The following is a 22,957-nucleotide window of genomic DNA, read 5'->3' as shown; positions in this document are numbered from 1 at the left end:
ACGGTAAAACGGCCTCAAGTGGATGGCAAGCTCAAAACTTTCGCCCCGATGTTATGCTTTCAATTGTGTAGTTAATTCTTTCCTGCATCGGACGGCTGTTTTGTGGCGGAAGTTTTCGTGTCAGCTTGTTTATCATCGCATCGTGGCTAACGAAAAGAGAATTTACCTTAGTGAGTCACTGTCAACAGAGTAGTGCAATGAAACGTGTTTATCCGCAATGGTAAATGTTTTCACTGCGCACAACAGCCACGTCGTGTATAAATCCGCTTTTTTTAGAAAGTCTCAGCAAACGGAACAACTACTTATCAAGGGCTTTCAATTTTCCATGAAACACTTCTCCAACTGCAGAATGGTATTGGTTGTCTTACTCATTTCCTATGTATTATTGGTCATTTCCTGTGATGTTTACATTGTGTCATCAATCGAGCAATAGTTGAAGCTAAAAATATGGAGTTTACACGTCCGAGTATGGCCAGTATTGAGAACTAATGCTAACATTGCATGCTATTTAATATACATCCAAATCAGTACAGCAATTAACACATTTATTACTTAAGTATAATTAACACTCTCCATATTATATCCATCCATCGAAATATGCTACATTACAGATAGTAGAGTTGTTGTTTAATATCGAACGGTTCGAACTTTCCGAGCTACTTGATACAGAACTGATGCTCCTACCGTCACCAGCACATCGCAAATCATCCACAGACAAAGGTACATTGCTGTAATGATTTAGCTTCTTTGCATCCTGTTGCAGGTTTCCTTGCGAAGTAATCAGCGGAAGACTGGTCGAGAATTGCCGATGAACGCGCGAAGGATGATATGACGCGCTATCACTTTCATCTTCTTCATCGATTGTCTCGTAAATGTGTTTGTTCAACGCAAGTCTGTTGTTATCGGTGGAAGATTCAATTTGTAACGTTTCCACAGTGTACACAACGTCCTGGTAGATATGAGGCAATTGTAACAGTTCCAAAGATGAGTAATGCTCACTGGGTTTGTTTTCATCAATCGTGGCATACGTGTGGTAAGTGTTCTTCACCTTTTTCTGTTTCTTGTACTTCTTGTGAAAGTGTAGTGTTATTAGAAAAAGTAACGTACTCATCAGGATTAGCACTATCAGAAGTATATAGTAAATACCAAATGTCATGGCAGCAGTTCGTGAACTATATTTTGCTACGATTGGTGCTCTGAGATCGTACGTGCGCTCGTTGATGGTGAGATTGCGCAGGCAGCCACTGAAACCTTTGTTCTGTGGCACGTACGTCCAGTTGAACAGCGATCCGAGGTAGTCTAGATTAACCGCAGCTCCTCCGAGTTGCAGTGGAGCATTCACGTTTAGGAACCGATTTGGTCCCTTTGGCGCATCCAGACTCATGCACGTGGACAGCTTGCAGTTGTCGACGATCATCTCGATTGTCTGCGGTTGCAGCACGATCTCTACGGTGAATGGCTTACCCTGGGGGAATCGATGCCGATGTTCGATACGAATGGTACCACTGCCGTAGTCGAGCAGCAACACAGGGAGTCCCTTCACGAGCTCCAATGCCAAGAAGTCCTGCACAGGCAGGCGAGGATTATAGTTGAGTGGACCGATGTACATCACCAAGCCATCTTCCTGCTGCGGTGATAGTTCTACACTTATTCGCGTCATGTTGCAAGGACTGATCGGAGGATAAAGCGCATATCCACTGCCATAGAACCCGATGCCAAGCATCTCACAATGAGGACCTTCAAAGCCCTCGGGACAGGAGCAGCGATCGTTCACCAAGAAACCTCTATTCAGACATGTGAACGACGGTGAAGGAGCCTCACACACACACTCTGCCTGTACGAAGGCATTCACACCCACAAACGAGCTGGTGTTGGTGTATACCGCGATAGGGACGTTCGACTTGTAGAGCGTATTCTTGCACGATAGCTCACAGTTGCGACCTTCTTCGATACACTCGTCAATGCCCACCATCAGCACCGAAAAGCCTACGTCCTCTTCCAACTGACGGAGCCGATAGCCCATCATTCCGTTGAGACGTTCAGGTGCGTAATAAGGACTGCCATGGGCCGAGAATCGAACGTCCAGGAAGGTTCCGTTGACATTGTCGCGCTTCAACACGGTGAACACATCCACGTTCTCTCGACTAACGTTGAGCGTGTTTGCAATGCTCGCCTGCAGTCGATCTTTGGGCGTTGTGAGCTGACCAGGTGTACGCGATACGAACTCTTCCGCAGTTACATTATGGAAACGGATCGATCCACTCTTATCCACTGCCTCCTCTGGGATCTCTTTCACCGTTACCGTCACTTTGGCTGTGACATTATGCCGCGGGAAATGACTCGACTGTTCAATCACGTGGAAGTTCAGCTCATAATTTCCCCCACGTGTACCTTGAAGCATGGTGATCATACCAGTGTCCCTGTTTAGGTCGAAAAAGTCCACCGACTGATGACGGGTAGCATCATCCCACATGAACGTCTTATCTGGAAGATCCCAGTCGTCCGGATCGTCAACGTACACGCGTCCTACTTCCGTGTTGGGTGATTCTCCTTTGTAGTTGTACACGAAGATGCGACTTTCGCCTGGTCTCATCTCGTTGTCGTTGTCATCTCCAATCACCAGCTGCAGGATACTGACGTCACTCATGGGTTCTTCGCCAGAGTCGCTAATGCGGATTGGAACTCGGTACTCCTTTTGCTCCTCTCGATCGAACTCAACCAACGCGTACAGCTCGTCGTTTTGGACTTGGAACCGTTCCTTGATCTCATCCGGAGCATTCGAATCTATACTGAAATGGAACGGTGGACCGTTCTGAGCATCGTCTACGTCCTCTGCCGTCAGTCTTACGATTAAACCTGGCGGCCTGTTTTCGCCCCAAACGACAGGCATTGCATTCGATAGCCGAGGTGCATTGTCGTTGATATCTTCCAAATATATGATCACAGTGGATGGCGTTGATTTGCCCGCACCATCTTCATCCGTCGCGGTGATGATAAACTGCCAGCGGTTGAAGCCTAGCGGAGGATCACGATCGAGCACTCTCTTGAGCCGTAAGCATCCACCATCGTCGATCTCTATAACATCATCGTATTCCACAACGTAAAAGAATCGAATGAGCTGCGGATCGGTTCGATTCTCGATGTCCGGATCATACGCCTGAACGGTCATTATACACCCGGAAGGTATCGTTTCTTCTTGTATCGTTACATTACGAATACCTGTGAAGCGCGGTGGGTTATCGTTGACATTTTTGATTTTGATGTATACTGTCGTGCTGTCCTGGAAGATCCCATCATCAGCCTGAACGATCAGCTTGTAGTCACGAATAGTCTCGTAATCCAGCCAGTTGTTGATCGAGATACGACCAGTATGTTCATCAATCTTGAATGCATCACCCACATTCCCCTCGATGATGCTATACGTTATGAGAGAGGCCGTGTCTTGATCCAGTGCCTTCACTTCAATCAGAGTCATATTGATGTCCGAGTCCTCTGATACGTCCTCTGTGGCCAGGAGACCTTTCGCGAACCTCGGTTTATGATCGTTTTTGTCCGATATTTTAATGGTGAACAGCTGAGAACAACTATTTGGTTTGCCGTTGCTATACAGCGCCGACGGAGAGTTGTCTTCTGCGATGATTTTCAAGTGATAAGAATCGGTTGCTTCTCGATCGAACTCCACCCGCGACGTGATGCTTCCCGTTCGACTGTCAATGTGGAATAATTGCTGGTTTTCGTCTTCGATTCGATATGACACGATGTTGTTGGCCGGTGTGCCGTCCAGATCGTATGCTCGTACCTGCATCACGGGAGTGCCGGGTGGCTCATTTTCGGGTATCGTACCGGATGTCACTTCCGTAAACACTGGAATGATGTCGTTCTCGTCCAGTACCTTAATCTTCAGCACGGTTTCCACCACATTATTGTACGAGTTTTTGACGCTCACTGTCAGCGTGTACTCCGTTACAGTCTCATAATCGAGTGTCTTTCCCAGCTTGATCGAAGCAGTGTTGTTGATCTGCTCCAGCAGGAATGTATTTTTCGAGTTCGTCTGCTCAGCACGTCCTTGGATCAGTTCGAAGATTACTTCCGGTTTCTCGGGAATGTTAGACTCTGCTTCGAACTCTGCCAACGATTCGGTGTAGTTTTTGAATGTCTCGTTCAACACCAGTGCAGCCGCTTGCACCCTGGTGAAGTATGGGGGCAGCTTGTTGGACTCCACGACGCGTACCTTAACATCCACCTCCGCATCCTGCACGGCTTCACCCTGTGGATCGACATTGTACGCTCGCACACGGATGGAATAGTACTGCCCAGGGCTACGATCGACCGGTTTCGTAAGCGTAAGGAGGCCATTGTTCTCGTTAATCTTGAAGTAGCTACTGTCAGGGTTCTGCTGCACGATTTCGTACTTGATGATACTGTTATCACCGTCGTCCATATCCGTCGCCGAGATGGTAGCAACGCGCAGGTTCGCCTTCATGTCTTTCGTCACCGACTCTTCGTAGCGCACTTTATCGAACACGGGCGGATTATCGTTAATGTCGAGAATTGTCACCTTGAAAGTGCACACATCGTCCAACCGAGGTCGTCCATTATCGGTCGCACGAACCGTGATATAGATCTCTTTCTCTCGGATCGGCTCATCTCGATCGAAGATGTGAGCGGTCGTGATGTCGCCCGTGCTCTTATCGATCCGGAAGCGTGCCTGTTCACCGGGCGTTGTGACGAGGCTGTACTCGATCGTTTGCCGGGGGTTTAGATCAATTGCAATCACACGCAGTACCGGCGTACCAAATGGCTGTTCCTCTCTTAACATCGGCTTGTAGCTATCACATTCGAGGAAGCACGGATTACAATTATCACCAAGATGCCTAACGCCGACATATGTATCACTTGACGCGCTTTCTGTTTCAATTCCGCTAACAATGCTATTGCATTGTTCACTGCAAGAATATCTTTTCGATCGTATTCTGTCAGCTGGAACTGTTGTCTTGTGGATGTTATGGAAATGATTTTTGTAACTGGTAGTTTGATGCAGATCGACAAGGTTGCTTGCTTGTTTTCGTACAACTATTTGTTCTATTACATCTTCCATATGGACATTGTTACCACTACACCAATCTAAAATAATTAGCATGAATTGTGCAACAAACCAAAGCATGGTTCTGGTACATTGATCAAAACAACGGGGAAATTATTAAACTTCAGTATATTCACATCACATATTCTCTTCATTGGCCAACAACAAATTAGATCTTGTTAATAGCATAATAAAATCGCCACAACCTTCCAATTTTGGCATTCACATCACCTACACTAACACAGCTTTCATGTTGTGAGTGGCTGCCTAAAAAAAAGAACATTTAAATACATTTACTTGCACAATCTACAAATGCACGTCACAAATACCGTTCGTTGTATCAAATAACGCATTGCAACGGTATAAAAACTTTTCAAACATTTCAACATTTGATTTCAACCGTAACTTACGTTTTATATTTTAACGCTCGTTTTGTGAATATACCTTGGAATGTCTGGTTTGCTAGAGAACGTTTCAACAACTACAATTACAATTACAATTTTGCTCATATCAAAACTCGATGAGCATTTTCGTTTTCATTTTATTTGACTTCTGATAATTTGATCAAGAGCGTAGATTGGTCAAAAGTGAATAATTGTTTATTCAAGATAATAGTTCAGACATCCGCGGGGAAGATTGATGACAAATTGTTGTACTCTTGATTCGCAATATGTTTGATTTGTTTGTTTTTGTGTGTTTTCGAATCCCGATTAAACCGATGCCGGCATAAATAGGAATGACTATTCCACTACAGGCCAACCAATAAGTCCAATTGACGAACGCTGCTGCTCTAAAAGCGGCAATATTCGCCCGTTGGCGAAATACATCGACCAACTTCCAGCTAACTGTGTGCGCGGGCACCACTGTTTTTCTCCCAACCCGTGGGCAGCACACGAACGCACGTACGGTTCAGAAGAATGAGGTCATAGACTATGGTGGTTGTTGTGTTGCAGTGACCTGGAAAGCTCGTAGCATAATAGCCGGACATGGCAGTAGCAGCGAACTAAAGCATAGAGACACCAACAAATGGGGCGGCGCGGGCATGGGCTGAACAGGGCCGCAAAAACGCTTCGTGAACTATGCGCAAATGTGTTTCTCCGCGGTCGGCGCTGGGTTGTTGTGTTGGTGAAATCTAACAGACCGTCTAGAGCAAACTATTCGTCTGACGGCGTTCGGTATGAATACAGTGTAAGTAGAAGTACGAATGAATGCAAATCTTACTATGGTGGTGAATCTACGACGAAGATACTCGATTCTTACCACATTTTGGAAAGATGTGGGAAATAATTTATCGGTTGTTGGCTTGGCACGATGATCCCGATCTATCGAAGAACCAGTAAACGACCCCCCTTCACTTCAGTCTAACCTTTCGAGACCTTCTTGTAACGTAGTGTGCTGATGGCGATGATTTGTCAGATGTATATAAATAGTGTTTGCAAGGGCCACGTACCTTTACAGAGACATCTTCGAGGCGGTGACACGATGCGGATGATGGAAAATGATGATCACGATGACACCGTTGACAAATGACTCACGAACTGTGCAGGTCATGGCGCCATGGAGTAACCATTTACACACTCTCTTCACCGTAAACCAAACACAAACACACACACACACACACTGTTGCACGGTTTTCCAACTGGGCCTTCTTGAAAAACAAATCTACTCACATTCGTATACCAGTCTACCAGCATCTACGACGGGTGCTTGCCGTCTTGAACCGTAAGCGGGGTTCATCTTCGGGACCCACACACACACACACTAACACACTGAATACACCAGCATAAATTGATAGAATTGTTTTTAACCATATGCACCAACATCGCGACAGTCACGAATTAACGGTGTCTCTTCGTTATTAGCCTTTGGTTGTCCTAGTACGACCATCCACTGTTGCACTGCCCAAAGCCTGCTTGATGTCTTCCCGGGGATTCGCTTATCGACGCGTTGATTTTAGGCTGTTCTCCAAGCCAGCTCTGCCTGCTTCAGTTACTGCGCAACAGGCCAAAGGGAGAGAGAGAGAGAGAGCGCGCGCGAAGAAGATCACACTAAACATTTGAAGATGCGTGATGAAGTGGCCGCAACGCATGTTTTTTACCCGTTATGTTGAAGCGGTGCAACACATCCGACCGGCCAAAGCAAAGGGGGCAAGATCTGGAATCTGAAAAGTGGGAAAATCTAGAAAAATATTAAAACGCTTCGGTTGGAAATTTCCTTTGCGTCATTCCACGCTCCCGCCAGGAGAGCGATGAAAGAAGACGGGTTGTAACTGATTTTTCGGTGTTGTTGATCGTTGCAATGCTGGAAGATGCTGGAGTACTCTCGGTGAGCGATACCCAAACCGCGGGCACAGCACACCATTAGTCGTCGATCGGGGTTTCCGTCCCTTTCAAGTACACTTGAAAGCGTCATCACAAGCTGCTTCTCGTCAGGTCTCAGTTACCGGCAGTTCATTGTTGCTTGCTTGCTGGGCTCAAGAAGTAGATCAATTTCAGTTTCTTTCAGGTGTCCATCAACCGTTCAGCTTCTTTGTAGGGTATTTTTTATTTACCACACACCTTAGGGATAGGGCACGTTGAGAAAGGGCCAATCAGCGATGCATTGTAGGATCTTTCGGGGAGGAAAGAAGCGAGAAATATCCTACAAAAAGGAGCAGCAGTACAATAGGTCTATGATTTAGCGTAAATGCTAGATCTTGTTGTAAAGAGAACGTGATATGAGAATTCAATCAAGAATACCAAAACAAGACTCTGGTGCCATTTGATGTCCCTTTCACTGTTTCTTCATCTTCAAGTTCTTATTTTTCTTTGAATCTTTCAAGAACATTTGATGGATTGCGAAGAGATGGTGCAGCTGATCACATTGGGAAACGATAATGTAGAACGAATTTGTATACCAATACAGTGCAGTCCTTGCAGTTGGATGTTGGATTGCCTGAAATATAGTATAGCGCAATTTTCTCAATGTGTGTCAACCTAAACAGAAAACAGAAAAAAGTACACCAAACAATTATTGTTCAAATAAAATCTCCCTTCATTTATGTCGTGGTTCCCGAGGAACCAAACATAGTGCGATTTATTGGAGAATGCACAATCTGTCGTACACGGATCGAATCCTAGGCTTACACAATGGGAAAGCGATGGTAGACTGCCGATGATGGGTTGGCTATTGTAAAATCAACTCGTTTCCTTCCTGCTGCTCGTTACATTACTACCTAACAACGGGCAAGAAGCAACATTAAAACACAACAAGCTTCATCCCCTTTTGGAGTGTGCTGTAATGAGATTTGTTCCAAAGAATAAAGGGGGGGGGGGCTTTAAAACTAAACATTCCCGGCAGACAGAGAGAGGGAGAGATATATGGTACGAAAATGAGGTGTCTTTATGTGTAAGAGATTCTAAATTTCTGGCTAAATTTCGCACGAACCACAGCCCAACAAAAACGGGCGCATTCGTTTCGATACTGAATGGTAGAGTAGGGATGGCGCATAAATGAATGCGAACAAAAACGAGTTAATAATGTATGGAATGTTAGCTAAGATATTTGCTTGTTTTTTGGGCAGTCTAACCGTTTGTTGAGAGGTTTTGTTTTAAATTATCGACGAGAGGGAATGCAACAAACAAATCGCCACATTGCCACAATCGTCATTGCTTTGCTTCTTTTACAGTGTCTTTTTTACGCGATTAAAATCGATGCTATACAACGCAAACTATCCTTTCTCTCTGTGTCTTATGTGGGGGGATTGCTAGCAAAATGTTCTTAATCGTAATAATGTGTCCATCTCCTTTTCTTTTCTGTATGTTTTTGAAACAGTACGTTTCTTCCTAGCAGCAAAGAACAAAATTAAAATCGTTGACTGTACACGTACGTAAACTAAAAGCACGGAAGAACACACTCCTCTACTTTCCGGGACTGTTTGTTCGCTTCGGGGACGAGATCAACATCTCATACCTCATCACGCATGTGATCTTTCCTTTTTCAGTTATTTTTTTCCTTCTATACAACCTACAACTTTCCCTATTTGTTCGCAATCTTTGCTCCTTCGGTTTATCACGTTATTTAAGAGCTGCCGCCGTGTTATATGATTCATCTAGCTAATAAATACACAAAAAATATATACGACTTCGATTCGATCTTGCCTGTCGCCCCCTGTGCTAACACAACCGTTGTGCGAGGACACTGAATGCAAAATGGTGCACCGCGGCAGTGGAGCTGCCACACAGCTGAATAAGGCAACATTATTCGTTTTCCCTCCCGTTTTGCTATGGTACATTTGTAAGGCATATTTCGATCTGTGCTCCACCTTCTCCTTCTCCTTTGCTCCGGTATCAAATAATTGGCTTTAAAATTGTGGCCTCTCGAAGTACACACATTATGCTCGGTCAGATGTAAATATGTTGTTTTTCTCCTCTCATTCCCAATGCTCTGTGTGTGTCGCGTGTGTTTGCCATTGATTGGTTCGCTTGTTAATTAAAATAACACACTTTTGTTTCCCCCACTTCACCTCCTATAAGCACTATCTAACCTTAGCGACTATCTTCCATTCCCGCTGTCGTGATCCGTGAGAACTCCTTAAATGCTTAAATGCTTCACCGCATATTCTCTATTTAATGCTAGAATAACCTGCTCTTCAACAAGCATGATGTGCATGAACACCGTTGACATACACACTCACACACCATCGCTCCTCTTCTCTCGATAGCACATTGGAAAATGTTTACTTCTTTTGATTTTCGTTCTGTAAAAGTCTTATATTCGGTTGCATGTTGTATACCCCCTCTGCTACAGTAAATGTTCACGTATCTCCCTTCTCCACAATGTCGATTTAATCCTCCTAACCCTTAGCGATACTATCTCTTAAGCTAAAAATTAGTAACGGAATAGAAATAATCTTATACAAAAAATAATTTGGATAACGAAACCTAAAATGAACGAACGGAAAGCGGAAGAATCCACACTATTACTCCATTTCCCACTCGAAGCATCCGTTCCTTGCTTTTGAGAAGTTCTAAACCGTAGTTCATAGTCGTTGAATTTCATTCTTCGCAGATAGTCCTGAACAATCATCTCTATTAGTGCCACGCCGCTAATACTACACTAAAGGGTCTAAAATAAGGTGAGAAAACAGCAAAAACATCGCACCGTTACTACGAGCCGATTGCACATTATGAGTCATCGTCGTGCGAGCCCTTCCTTTTGATTCCAAAAAGCAATAACAGTAACAACACACAAAAAACCGACTTAAGGTATTGGCTTGGGGAAACCTTTACGAAGACAGTAAAGGGGGAAAAAGGTAATCAATAACATTAGTATGAAGAAAAGCGTAGAAGAGAGAGAGAGCGAGCACACGCGAGGTGTCGAAAGGAAATTCTCCCTTATGTTGGACAACAACAACAACAAAAAACATCCCGCAAGCAAAGGAACCTTCTTTGTTCGCGTTGGTCTGGATGTTCCAGTTTGAGGTTTGCACTATTAATCACCCACGCGTACCACATCAGTAGCAGGGAGTAGGGGTGGGGAGTTCGCAAGAAGCGTTGCAAGCTTTTGGACTTGATACGTTTGCGTGGAAATAGAGCTGACTCACGGAGTCATGACATTTGACTCACTCGGGGCAGCAGTAATACGGATTTGTGCACCCACTAATGTCGAGATGAGGAAGCATAAATGACAGAAGGCGAGAAAAATTGTGGTATTTGCACGCTCAAGCTCATATTACTGTGCAATGCTCCGAGAAGGAATAAATATGTTGCTACCTTATACATCTTTGACACAAGAGTTAAGCTCATAACTATTTCAACTAACCTGATTTAGGGCAGCAGGATGACTCGTGCAATTTTCGCAGAAACGTTTGCGGCCCGTAGGAACTGAATCGATGTTTACTGTTTTCTTAAAATCCGTACGTCCCAGAACAGACAAAATTCTATTCCGAACGAGCTGAACCAGCACACACTGTCCCCTCTCTTCGATCTAACGTGACTTTTGCGCTTCGAGGCGTACGTTTAGAATACCTATGTGTTTGTCCTACAGCAGATTGTCCTCTTCGGTTTTGCATGTTTTGAGATACGGTGGTTCAGTACTACCGAACGGAAGATCATCACAAGAGAGAAAACAAGATCGTCTATCGCTAGGTTTGATTAGGAAAACGGTTATACATACGCTTGCATGCTTTCGTTATCGCGTTCACTCCATTCCACGCTCACCCATAAACTGTGCACACAGTTGTGTTCGTTTTTTTATCACACACCTTCTTCATGCCCCGTGCGTTCGTCTCATATCCTCCAGCCTTCCTCATCGTCCACGTTCGAGTCGGTGTCGGACGGTTCTTCCCCATACATGTCGGCGAGCTTGCGGAACCGTGGACCGAAGTTCGATAGATAGTTGAACTTCAGATCACCCTCGTCCGTGCAGGAAGCGAGGCTCGACAGCGAGCCCGTACTGTTGCCGTCACCCTCGTACGCGTAATGCCGCACATCGTCGATCGGATACGCGTCCGCATCCTTGTCGCACGCGTCCTTCTTGTCGGTGAGGAACGCGCCAATATCAGGCACCTCGGTGTTTGCCTCCTTCTGTCGCAGCTCGCTGCCGTACGGTTTGTCTAGATAGATCGGCGGACCTTGCAGCACGGTGAGATCGTACTCGGCGTCCCGTTCGCCGCCACCCTCCTCCTCGTAGTTGATAATCGTCTCCCGGATGTCGTCCATATCCTTCTCATGCCAGCCGTCCTGGTGCTTCTTGTGCACGACAACGGCTAGCAGCAAAATGAGCAACACCACTATGCACGCGATGATTGCAATGAGGAAGTAGGAATCGATGCCAAACGATACGGCGACCGCAACCGAGCGTTGGCAACCCGGATCGGCATTCTTTGCCAGGCTGGGCAGACCGAGATCGTACGTGCGCTCGTTGATGGTGAGATTGCGCAGGCAGCCACTGAAACCTTTGTCCTGTGGCACGTACGTCCAGTTGAACAGCGATCCGAGGTAGTCTAGGTTGACTGCAGCTCCTCCGAGTTGCAGTGGAGCATTCACGTTTAGGAAGCGATTCGGTCCCTTTGGCGCATCCAGACTCATGCACGTGGACAGCTTGCAGTTGTCGACGATCATCTCGATTGTCTGCGGTTGAAGCACGATCTCTACGGTGAATGGCTTACCCTGGGGGAATCGATGCCGATGTTCGATACGAATGGTACCACTGCCGTAGTCGAGCAGCAACACAGGGAGTCCCTTCACGAGCTCCAACGCCAAGAAGTCCTGCACAGGCAGACGAGGATTATAGTTGAGTGGACCGATGTACATCACCAAGCCATCTTCCTGCTGCGGTGATAGTTCTACACTTATTCGCGTCATGTTGCAAGGACTGATCGGGGGATAAAGCGCATATCCACTGCCATAGAACCCGATGCCAAGCATCTCACAATGAGGACCTTCAAAGCCCTCGGGACAGGAGCAGCGATCGTTCACCAAGAAACCTCCATTGAGACATGTGAGCGACGGTGAAGGAGCCTCACACACACACTCTGCCTGTACGAAGGCATTCACACCCACAAACGAGCTGGTGTTGGTGTATACCGCGATAGGGACGTTCGACTTGTAGAGCGTATTCTTGCACGATAGCTCACAGTTGCGACCTTCTTCGATACACTCGTCAATGCCCACCATCAGCACCGAAAAGCCTACGTCCTCTTCCAACTGACGGAGCCGATAGCCCATCATTCCGTTGAGACGTTCAGGTGCGTAATAAGGACTGCCATGGGCCGAGAACCGAACGTCCAGGAAGGTTCCGTTGACATTGTCGCGCTTCAACACGGTGAACACATCCACGTTCTCTCGACTAACGTTGAGCGTGTTTGCAATGCTCGCCTGCAGTCGATCTTTGGGCGTTGTGAGCTGACCAGGTGTGCGCGATACGAACTCTTCCGCAGTTACATTATGGAAACGGATCGATCCACTCTTATCCACTGCCTCCTCTGGGATCTCTTTCACCGTTACCGTCACTTTGGCTGTGACATTATGCCGCGGGAAATGACTCGACTGTTCAATCACGTGGAAGTTCAACTCATAATCTCCCCCACGTGTACCTTGAAGCATGGTGATCATACCAGTGTCCCTGTTTAGGTCGAAAAAGTCTACCGACTGATGACGGGTAGCATCATCCCACATGAACGTCTTATCTGGAAGATCCCAGTCGTCTGGATCGTCTACGTACACGCGTCCAACTTCCGTGTTGGGTGATTCTCCTTTGTAGTTGTATACGAAGATGCGACTTTCGCCTGGTCTCATCTCGTTGTCGTTGTCATCTCCAATCACCAGCTGCAGGATACTGACGTCACTCATGGGTTCTTCGCCAGAGTCGCTAATGCGGATTGGAACTCGGTACTCCTTTTGCTCCTCTCGATCGAACTCAACCAACGCGTACAGCTCGTCGTTTTGCACTTGGAACCGTTCCTTGATCTCATACGGAGCGTTGGGGTCAATACTGAAATGGAACGGTGGACCGTTCTGCGCCTCGTCCACATCCTCTGCCGTCAGTCGTACGATCAAACCAGGAGAACGATTCTCACCCCAGACGACTGGCATTGCATTCGAAAGCCGTGGTGCGTTGTCGTTAATGTCTTCCAAGAATATGTTTACAGTCGCTGGCGTTTTCTTGCCCGCACCATCCTCATCCGTCGCGGTGATGATGAACTGCCAGCTCTTGAAGCCTTGCGGTGGATCACGATCCAGTGCCTTCCTTAACCGAAGGCAACCGGTATCATCGATCTCGAGCAGATCTTCCTGTTCCTTCACAAACGAAAAGCGAATGTGCTGCGGCTCGTCTCGGTTCTCGATGTCCGGATCATACGCCTGGATGGTCATAATACACCCGGGCGGAATGGTCTCTTCCTGGATCGTAACATTGCGCAGATCGATGAAGCGCGGTGGATTATCGTTGACGTTTTCGATCTTGATCGAGACTGTTGCGTTGTCCTGGAAGATCCCATCGTCCGCTTGCACGATCAACATGTACTCACGGATTGTCTCGTAGTCGAGGCGGCTGTTTACCGAGATACGGCCGGTGTTTTCATCGATCTTGAACGCATCGCCCACATTGCCCTCAATGATGCTGTACGTGATGAGCGAGGCCGTGTCTTGATCCAGTGCCGTCACTTCAATCACCACGGTGTTGATATTCGCATCCTCCGGCACATTCTCTGCCACGAAGTGATCCTTCACGAACTTCGGCTGGTGATCGTTCTTGTCCGAGATCTTGATGATAAACAGCTGAGAGATACTGTTCGGTTTGCCGTTGCGGTACAGCGCCGACGGAGAGTTGTCTTCTGCGATGATTTTCAAATGATAAGAATCGGTTGCCTCTCGATCGAACTCCACCCGCGACGTGATGTTTCCCGTTCGACTGTCGATGTGGAACAGTTGCTGGTTCTCATCGTCAAACCTGTACGAGACGATGTTGTTGGCCGGTGTGCCGTCCAGATCGTATGCTCGTACCTGCATCACGGGAGTGCCGGGTGGCTCATCTTCCGGTATCGTACCCGATGTCACTTCCGTAAACACTGGAATGATGTCGTTCTCGTCCAGTACCTTAATCTTCAGCACAGTTTCCGCCACAAGATCGTGCGAGTTTTTGACGCTCACTGTCAGCGTGTACTCCGTCACAGTCTCATAATCGAGTGTCTTTCCCAGCTTGATCGAAGCAGTGTTGTTGATCTGCTCCAGCAGGAATGTATTTTTCGAGTTCGTCTGCTCAGCACGACCTTGGATCAGTTCGAAGATTACTTCCGGCTTCTCGGGGATGTTAGACTCTGCCTCGAACTCTGCCAACGATTCGGTGTAGTTTTTGAATGTCTCGTTCAACACCAGTGCAGCCGCTTGCACCTTGGTGAAGTATGGGGGCAGCTTGTTGGACTCCACGACGCGTACCTTAACATCCACCTCCGCATCCTGCACGGCCTCACCCTGTGGATCGACATTGTACGCTCGCACACGGATGGAATAGTACTGCCCAGGGCTACGATCGACCGGTTTCGTAAGCGTAAGGAGGCCGTTGTTCTCGTTAATCTTGAAGTAGCTACTGTCAGGGTTCTGCTGCACGATTTCGTACTTGATGATGCTGTTATCACCGTCGTCCATATCCGTTGCCGAGATGGTAGCAACTCGCAGGTTCGCCTTCATGTCTTTCGTCACCGACTCTTCGTAGCGTACCTTATCGAACACGGGCGGATTGTCATTGATGTCGAGAATCGTCACCTTGAAAGTGCACACATCGTCCAACCGAGGTCGTCCATTATCGGTCGCACGAACCGTGATGTAGATCTCCTTCTCGCGGATCGGCTCATCTCGGTCGAAGATGTGAGCGGTCGTGATGTCTCCCGTGCTCTTATCGATCCGAAAGCGTGCCCGTTCGCCGGGCGTTGTCACGAAGCTGTACTCGATCGTTTGCCGCGGGTCTGGATCGGACGCCGTCACTCGCAGTACCGGCGTACCAACGGGCTGCTCTTCCTTCAGCATCGGCTTGTAGCTGTCACACTCGACGAAGCTGGGTTTGCGATTGTCACGCAAAAGCTCCGGCCCAACGTAGGACTCTCTGGAAGAGCCACCGTTGCCGCTACCGACGTTACCGCTGCTGACCGGCCCACCGCCATATTCATTCACGCTGAGTGTATTGCCCGTGTCGTACAGTGTGCTGAAGGCACTACGTTTCCTTCGCTCTCCACCGGCCAACAATAGTTCCCGCCGGTAGTCATACAGCTGACTCACACCACCTAATCGATGCAGCTCAGCGGCACTGTTCGCTTGCTGTGATGTGCTGCCTCTGCTACTGCTTGCCACACTTGCTACCGTGGACATCAAGCTGAGGCCGTACGTCGCTAGTGCGAGTAAAGTAAATAGCGCCATCGGTTGACGCATTGTGCTGCCTCGGCTTACCATGGCATGGGAGTACTTTGTGGGGGGGGACTGCTCACCGACGGCTCCCCGTAGACGTCAACTCCTTTCGTGTCGTTGTGTGGTTTGTGTTATTTGTTTGTTGATCGGCAGATTACACGCACCGATTCGTTGTGCTCGACAACTCTGTCAATCGAACTGCCAAGAAGATACCAGAGACAATCGACGAACGTGCATCTGAAAGATGTTAAAAAATGGGAAAAATGATAAGTCATTAAAGCGTGCATAAGCGAGCTAGTTTTGTCCCCAAGGCATCTCCCTCTCTCTCTCTGTCTATCTTTGCTGATAAGAGTAAGCGATGTATTATGAAACATGTATAATGAGGCTGATTAACGCAGCCAACACACTCCCGACAACAGCCACACAAAGGTTTAATGACCATCTCTTATCAACACGCGGAAGATGCTGCTAGGTATATGAACAATATAGATGTTTTCTAATAGCAAAGCTAGCGCATCCTCACTTCCTTGTACTTGTACTGGAGTTGAGTGCCGTATCAAGTAAAGTTTTGCAAAATAAGGTAAAGAAAATATTAAATAGTTGGTTATGTTGAAGATCAACTGCAATTGATCGAACCGGAGCTTGTGTTGCTTCAAACCAAGGACATTATGGGAATGTCCATAAAACAACAAGTCTCTCAATTAAAATGCCGGCCATTTTTATATTCAAACATAAACGTCCTGGAGCGTACTGTTGTTAAAGTTTCTTATAGTCATGGGTAAAAACATAGGTGATGGCGTAAATGGTGATTTTTTTCAATTGTTTTGTATGAAATAAAACTCTCTCCCTCTCTCTCTCTCTCCGTCTCAAGGATGCAAAACATTTCCCGGATGCGGTTTGCACGCAGTGCAACCACTTGTGCCAAACATTACGAAACAAGTTTACGACAGTTTTTACGAGCGAACAACTCCCGCCTGGGTACGGCTAATTAACCCAGCCCGAACCACACACACACACTTCAACCATCGTTCCCGCGGGGCCCCTAGGTGCTCCGTTTAGTAAAGTAGTGTTAGAAGCTAAAGTGCAGAAGATAAACAAGTTACAGCTTCAACAAAACACAACAGTACCGCTGCTGATCGACCTCCTCTCCTCTTCTTCCTTCGCTTGGTGCAACAAACATCGTTAAATCGATTTCATACACATTGCACTATAAACACGGCAGCACCAGAGTTCTCCCGCTGTTCTGTGCCATATGTGTGTATGTGCGGCATTTGTTTGAAGCGAAGAAGCTTCCTTCGCTTCCTTGAATAACTTGACCACATCGTTTCCCTCTAAGAAAGAGCAAGAGAAGAAACAATATCGCGATATAATTGTTTCTTGGGATTATTACCTTATCATGGATTTTTTAGAAACAAAGCCGCCATTCAAATGAACGTTAATTTAATTTAATCTAATCGAATTTATTGTTTTATCAAATTTGATAAGATAATCGTTCATGCCGAGAAGAACTGAAAACTTTGAAAACGGGTCGGAGTTGGTCAGACCATTCTTTAACAAGAACCAGTAGTGTTCAGATCATTGTTCGAGTGAAAGCGCAAGCGTTTAAATTGTAGGAAAATCAATATTTTGTTAGAAAATAAAAAGTGTACAGTGAAATTCTTCTAAGTGATAGAACATATTTCGTCAAAGTACTTTGCAGCAAAGATAAGTTCAATTAAAATTACAGCTCATTTAACGATGTTTGTTACATGCCTGCAGTTAGTCGCTTACGCTGCAACCACCATTACGGCAAGGTTGTACTGTTTGTTATCTTATCAGTTTTGTTGGCGTTTTCTAGGAATATTCACCCCAGCACTACGCGTATGAGTGCACAACACCTTATGACAAAATCCAGGAAGGATTTCATTCTTTGAATTAGGTAAGTGATTTGCCTCTGCAATGACGAATGACGATCAAAAAAAAAAATGCAGATATTTAGGGATTATTTTTTCACTGATCAGTTGATGAGGATAGAGAATCGATATTTGAAATTAATTAACGACTAATCCATCATTCCTTTTCTACTTCATATTTCACGGATTTAGTAGTGCAGACAGACAAGTCGTCCATCATTTTTGTTTTGTTGCGTAATGGCGGCTAAACCGTATCGCTTCGTTCCTACACCTTAACGTCAAGACATTTAATCTTCCGTGACCTGGCCAGTCTCATGCCATACGAAGTCTGTTTTATTTTGCACTGAACATTAAAATTAACTTTTGTTTTGTCGATGTTTTTTATTGTTGTTGGAAGCCACACACACACAAGCACGTTCATCTGATAAGCGAGGTGTTATGCGTTCAAAAAAAGTGAACTTTTGAACATGTGCAAGGAAGAATGTCGTTTCGATCAAGCTTCTTTATCAACCAATTTAAAGAAGCAGAAATTCAAATTCAAACAAACCGTTACATGGCAAGTTCATTATTATAGAACAATGGGCACGATCGATAGCTATTAGATTGGATTATATGTGACGACAGTCCAACTAAATTGATGTAGTTACAAGCAGAGGATAATAGAATTTTCAACCTCAAATGACTTCATTTCAACAATGAACTCAACATTATTCGGTGAAACCATCTTAAGTAGACATTATTTATTCAGCACTCTACCAACACTTTGACCACCGTAACTCATAGAAGATCTTCTAATTGCACTGGGTCATCCACCTAAGTATTTGTTTGTCATGGTTTAGGTACCATAACATTATGTACACAACACACTGTCACTCAACACGAATGACGCCCTGCCTAACCGGATGGCTTTTGACACGCTTTTAAAATTGTTAACGACACACACACACATCTCGCTAGACAAACAGACACAGCGGCGAGCGAAATGAGGATTAACCTTCTTGCCATATTCAAATCTACTTTTAGCCCCGACACTTCCGGCCTCTCTACACAACTATACGGGACAAAAATCATCACCATGGAAAATGGAGCACACCAAAGCAGAACGAGTGGATCGTCGCTCGACTTCCCGTCGCTTCCAGCGTTTTCCGGTACCACCACCGGAACACTCACACACACACACACACAGAGAAATGGCTTTGTTGACAACAAAGAGGAAAGAGAGAGAGAGAAAGAGAGAGAAGACATCTTATCCCTATTTGAGGGGGTAAGGGCGCTCCCAGCTTACCTTTCTATGCTCGCCTGAACGTGCACACTAGATCTTCCCGTTCACACGATCACGACGTCCGTATGGTCACAGGAAGTTTAAACGGTGTCGTCGTCGTCGTGTTGTGTTGTTTGCTTGTTGACTTCCACTGTTCCTGTCCTTAAGAACGATCCATACGCGAACTACACTGTAGTAGCACACCTACACACTGCGATAACGCGACAAAACCTGATCGTATGCAGTTAGTTCACTTCCGGTCTCACAGCACTGGTGTGTTAATGGCGATCGTTATTGGTAAACGTGGCCAACCGTCGTCATCGTCGTCGTTGCTGCTGCTGGCGCCTTTGCGCCCGTGTGTGCTTTAGATTTCACTTATTCCACTCACGTACAGGGCCGGAAAGGGGCGACACACACGTGCACGCCCCAGTAGTAGCTGTAATCACACACTAAAAGGGGTCACATAGATGGTCAGCATACCTCTTACAAGTAGCTGTCAATATTCGCACGTATGTGTATATGTGTTTCCAGCACAAAAACCGATCACTTAGGTGAATAATACTCCTGCCTTTTGCTCTTCCACATTGCACCACTCTCCCCGTGTTCCAAGAGTAACCCACAACACTGCTTCCGTTGCTAAGCACACTTCACTTTAAGCTGAACATCCTGCAAAAATGAGACAAAAATCAAAAACACGTTAGAACAAACACACACGTAGACACTTTTCTTTCGCTCTCACGCAAGCACAAACATGAATCATTGCAATTGTTGGAAGGCCCGCCGCAACAGTGCCATCACAAAACAAGCGAAGCAATGGCAGCGACATAAACAAAACATCATTTCAAACAAACACACACACACGCACACATAGGAACACAACACAGAGAGCGAACTTTCAAGTTTCGTGCACACGAAACGCAGCGTGTGTCGATTAATTCGAGGGAATTGACCTCGAATTTAACGCTCAACTTTTTGTTTCTTCAAGACGGCCGCTTGTCGTTGGAAGGAATTTAATCTTTTTTTGACCACGACAGACACAAGACCTCCACAAAACGGCATGCCAAGATGGAGACGATCAGTTGCACCCGGACAACGACGTTGTAACGAGAAGGAACGAGAAGCGCCTACTACTACACACTCCATAACGTTATTGAGATGAATTCTGATGAGACATACGCGCGGATGAGTCATCGTCGTGTGTCTAGGGAGAAACAATACGTTTTTGTTTTGTGCTCACGTCACTAGCACAACACACACACCGTGGCGACCTTTTGTAGAGCCTCGGCGAGTTTGTGATGATCGATACACGGAACACTGCGTACTGCAATTTCTCACTCACTCAAAATGATTATTATGCTTCGATTTGCTTCGATGTGTTATGATGGATCGCGACGAGCATCGTTCGAGCTGATAGTGGAAGAGCACTGGACAAACACACTTCCGCAAGCACAAGTACAGTAACATTGTGCAGTTATCAGCGGGTTTAACGATTATTTGCAACACCACCGCCACGGGCTCAACGTAGCCACACCAAACATATTTTATGCTCTTATGCATTTGCTAGCACAGGTAACACAGAGCCAGAGCCACGCGTAAACACACACACACACATATACTCTAAAAAAAGCACAGAGGCAGCTTTTTTAGCTCACGTTCTTTCCTCACATTCACACACAGCGCACACAAAGAAAGCGCTGTGCAGCGCTTACCTCTACACCTTCTTGTTTGCTTCCTTTTTCTTCTTTTTCTTCTTCACTCCAAAATACCGGTTCTCAGGTACTAACGCGTCGATTTCTTACTTCCCCTCTCTCTATCTCTCTCGCCGCACATCTTTGTTGTACACACAAGCCCTAGGGGGGGGGGGAGAGCAAGCCCACCACACCAACACCATGTCGCATCCAAGGTACACACGGGAGCGGAAGAGAAAGAAGAACCGACGAAAACGAGCTTTAAACACACCACCACACACACGACCACCTTCGACCGTACAAACTAGTTTCCCACATTTCTACCTGGGCTATTCTTCTTCTTCCCCCTTCAACACACACGGGCGCGCGCGCCATCACCGGTTGCTTTGTACGCCTGCTTCGTGTCGTGTCGCTTCACCTTCTTTCGCAATTCTTTTCCATCTGCCTTCGTCGCACGCCACCGCAAACCACCCCGCTGGCTACTGCTACACCACCGTTGATATGATCACAAAACTACCACCACCACCATCATGGCAATAGAACGCATGAGGAATGAGGCTTCCTTCTCTCAAGAGTAACACAATTTGATTTTCGTTTCGCGCAACGTACATACGGCCATTGCACTGATTCGTGTTCAACGCTCCAGCGGGGAGAAATGTGTTTCGACCCACGTTCACCTGAAGAAGATCATCGTCGCTGATTGAAATCACTGGCGGAAGAAGAATGGTGGTAGAAAGCACACCGACACACACACACACAAACGTTGGCACGCTTCAGGAAGCCCTACTCTGCAAGTAGTTGTTTCACTACACACACAATCCCCTCTTCCCTCTGCGGTACAGCCCACAAATTCAAATTTCGGTTAATCAACAAACAATAGAGCAACTTACGTTTCAAATTCAACGCCACGCAACACACGCACGCACGTCCGTTCGGTTCAACTTTCTGGAGACCAAAAGATCATGCGAGCGAAGAGAGATGCTAACAGTTGTCATTCCTGAACCTCCTAAGTTCTCTCTCTTTCTCTCTTGTTCCTACTCATCGCTGATTGTCTCTGTTTAGTGCGTAGCAACAGCCCAAACAGCACGACAGTTGTCTCGCTCATTCAAAGGTTCGGCCAGGTTAGCTCGTTATACAAGATTTGACAAAAACGCGCAAGTTTCAAATCACGTTTAAAATTAACGGAAAAACGGTTGACGCACGAATATAGTCAATGTATGATGATTGTGGTTTACAGAGATCTCCCGGAGTACTTTCAGCAAAGTGTATCACTGAAAAAATATTAAAGAACGATTAATATGTAACAAACGACCGAAATGGTAAAAAGAGATAAATTTCAAAAATCTGAAGGATCATACGACACAACTCACGCAACACTGATTAATGCTAAACGACTAAAAAAAGTAAAGCTACGGGGCTTTTGAGTTTTGGTTAAAAGAAGCCTTATTACATTCATCGTTTTATTGGTGTCTCTTTCTGCATAATAAACTGATCACATCTAAAAACATAATTTCAAAAACCAAATCGATTAGGCTCCATTAAAATTAAGCTCCACTGACCTCCAACTATCAGATGGCGTGACAACCCAAGCGCCATAAATTAAGCTTAAACGACCGGAAAATCAAATATCCATAGAAAAAAACCAAAGCTCCATAGCTTCATTGGTTTGCTCAATAGATAGCGTATTACAACTCATCATTATATTGTTGTCCTTTTCTTGCAATGTGTTTCGACAAGCTTCATGTAATCATGACCTATATAGCCTTTTAACTTTCCGAGCAAAAATCTATGGGATTGGTCGTTTGGTCAGATACATGGGTATCAACACCATCGACCATTACTCAAATATTACTTGCTTATGTACAAATGGGAGTTTAGTATTCAAACAATCGTATCGCCGCTCTGTTCTAGCGATGCATAACTTTAATGCAAAACCATAAAGAGGGAATGAGAAAGCTGTCCAAGCGAGAAAGTTGCACTGGTTGGGTATCCCACTTACAGATGGCGCCACCAGCTTTTTTGCTATTTTTAGAAAGCATGGGTCGTTTGCCGTCTGCTAAACGAAGTCTTTCTACATTCAGTTTAGGTTGAGATTTTGAGCCGGTTAGGGCCCATTTATTTGACGTTTAGTGCAAGGGTCTCCAAACTACGGC

The 22,957-nt window shown here is 45.9% G+C and overlaps 2 protein-coding genes across 4 annotated transcripts; both read right to left on the bottom strand.

Annotated features, from left to right (window-relative positions):
* Nucleotides 1-577: 577 nt before the first annotated feature.
* Nucleotides 578-4,819, bottom strand: LOC120895083 (DE-cadherin-like). Its single transcript, XM_040298105.1, has one exon. It carries the CDS (start codon nucleotides 4,817-4,819, stop codon nucleotides 578-580), a length of 4,242 nt encoding a protein of 1,413 aa, XP_040154039.1.
* Nucleotides 4,820-8,092: 3,273 nt separating this feature from the next.
* LOC120896241 (DE-cadherin) lies at nucleotides 8,093-21,806 on the bottom strand. 3 transcript variants are annotated; one of them, XM_040300229.1, is made up of 3 exons: nucleotides 21,695-21,806; nucleotides 19,141-19,782; nucleotides 8,093-16,200 (listed from the first exon to the last, which is right to left on the bottom strand). In XM_040300229.1, exon 3 carries the CDS (start codon nucleotides 16,006-16,008, stop codon nucleotides 11,353-11,355), a length of 4,656 nt encoding a protein of 1,551 aa, XP_040156163.1. In that variant the 5' UTR covers nucleotides 16,009-16,200; nucleotides 19,141-19,782; nucleotides 21,695-21,806; the 3' UTR covers nucleotides 8,093-11,352. The 3 variants fall into 3 exon arrangements, with proteins under 3 accessions (XP_040156163.1, XP_040156170.1, XP_040156178.1); XM_040300236.1 differs by lacking the exon at nucleotides 21,695-21,806 and adding an exon at nucleotides 20,456-20,754; XM_040300244.1 differs by lacking the exon at nucleotides 21,695-21,806 and adding an exon at nucleotides 20,160-20,225.
* Nucleotides 21,807-22,957: the final 1,151 nt, after the last annotated feature.

This window comes from Anopheles arabiensis, chromosome 2, assembly GCF_016920715.1.
Source record: "Anopheles arabiensis isolate DONGOLA chromosome 2, AaraD3, whole genome shotgun sequence".
In the NCBI taxonomy this organism is placed as follows: Eukaryota; Metazoa; Arthropoda; class Insecta; order Diptera; family Culicidae; genus Anopheles; species Anopheles arabiensis.
This window is presented reverse-complemented; position numbering and strand designations above follow the sequence as displayed.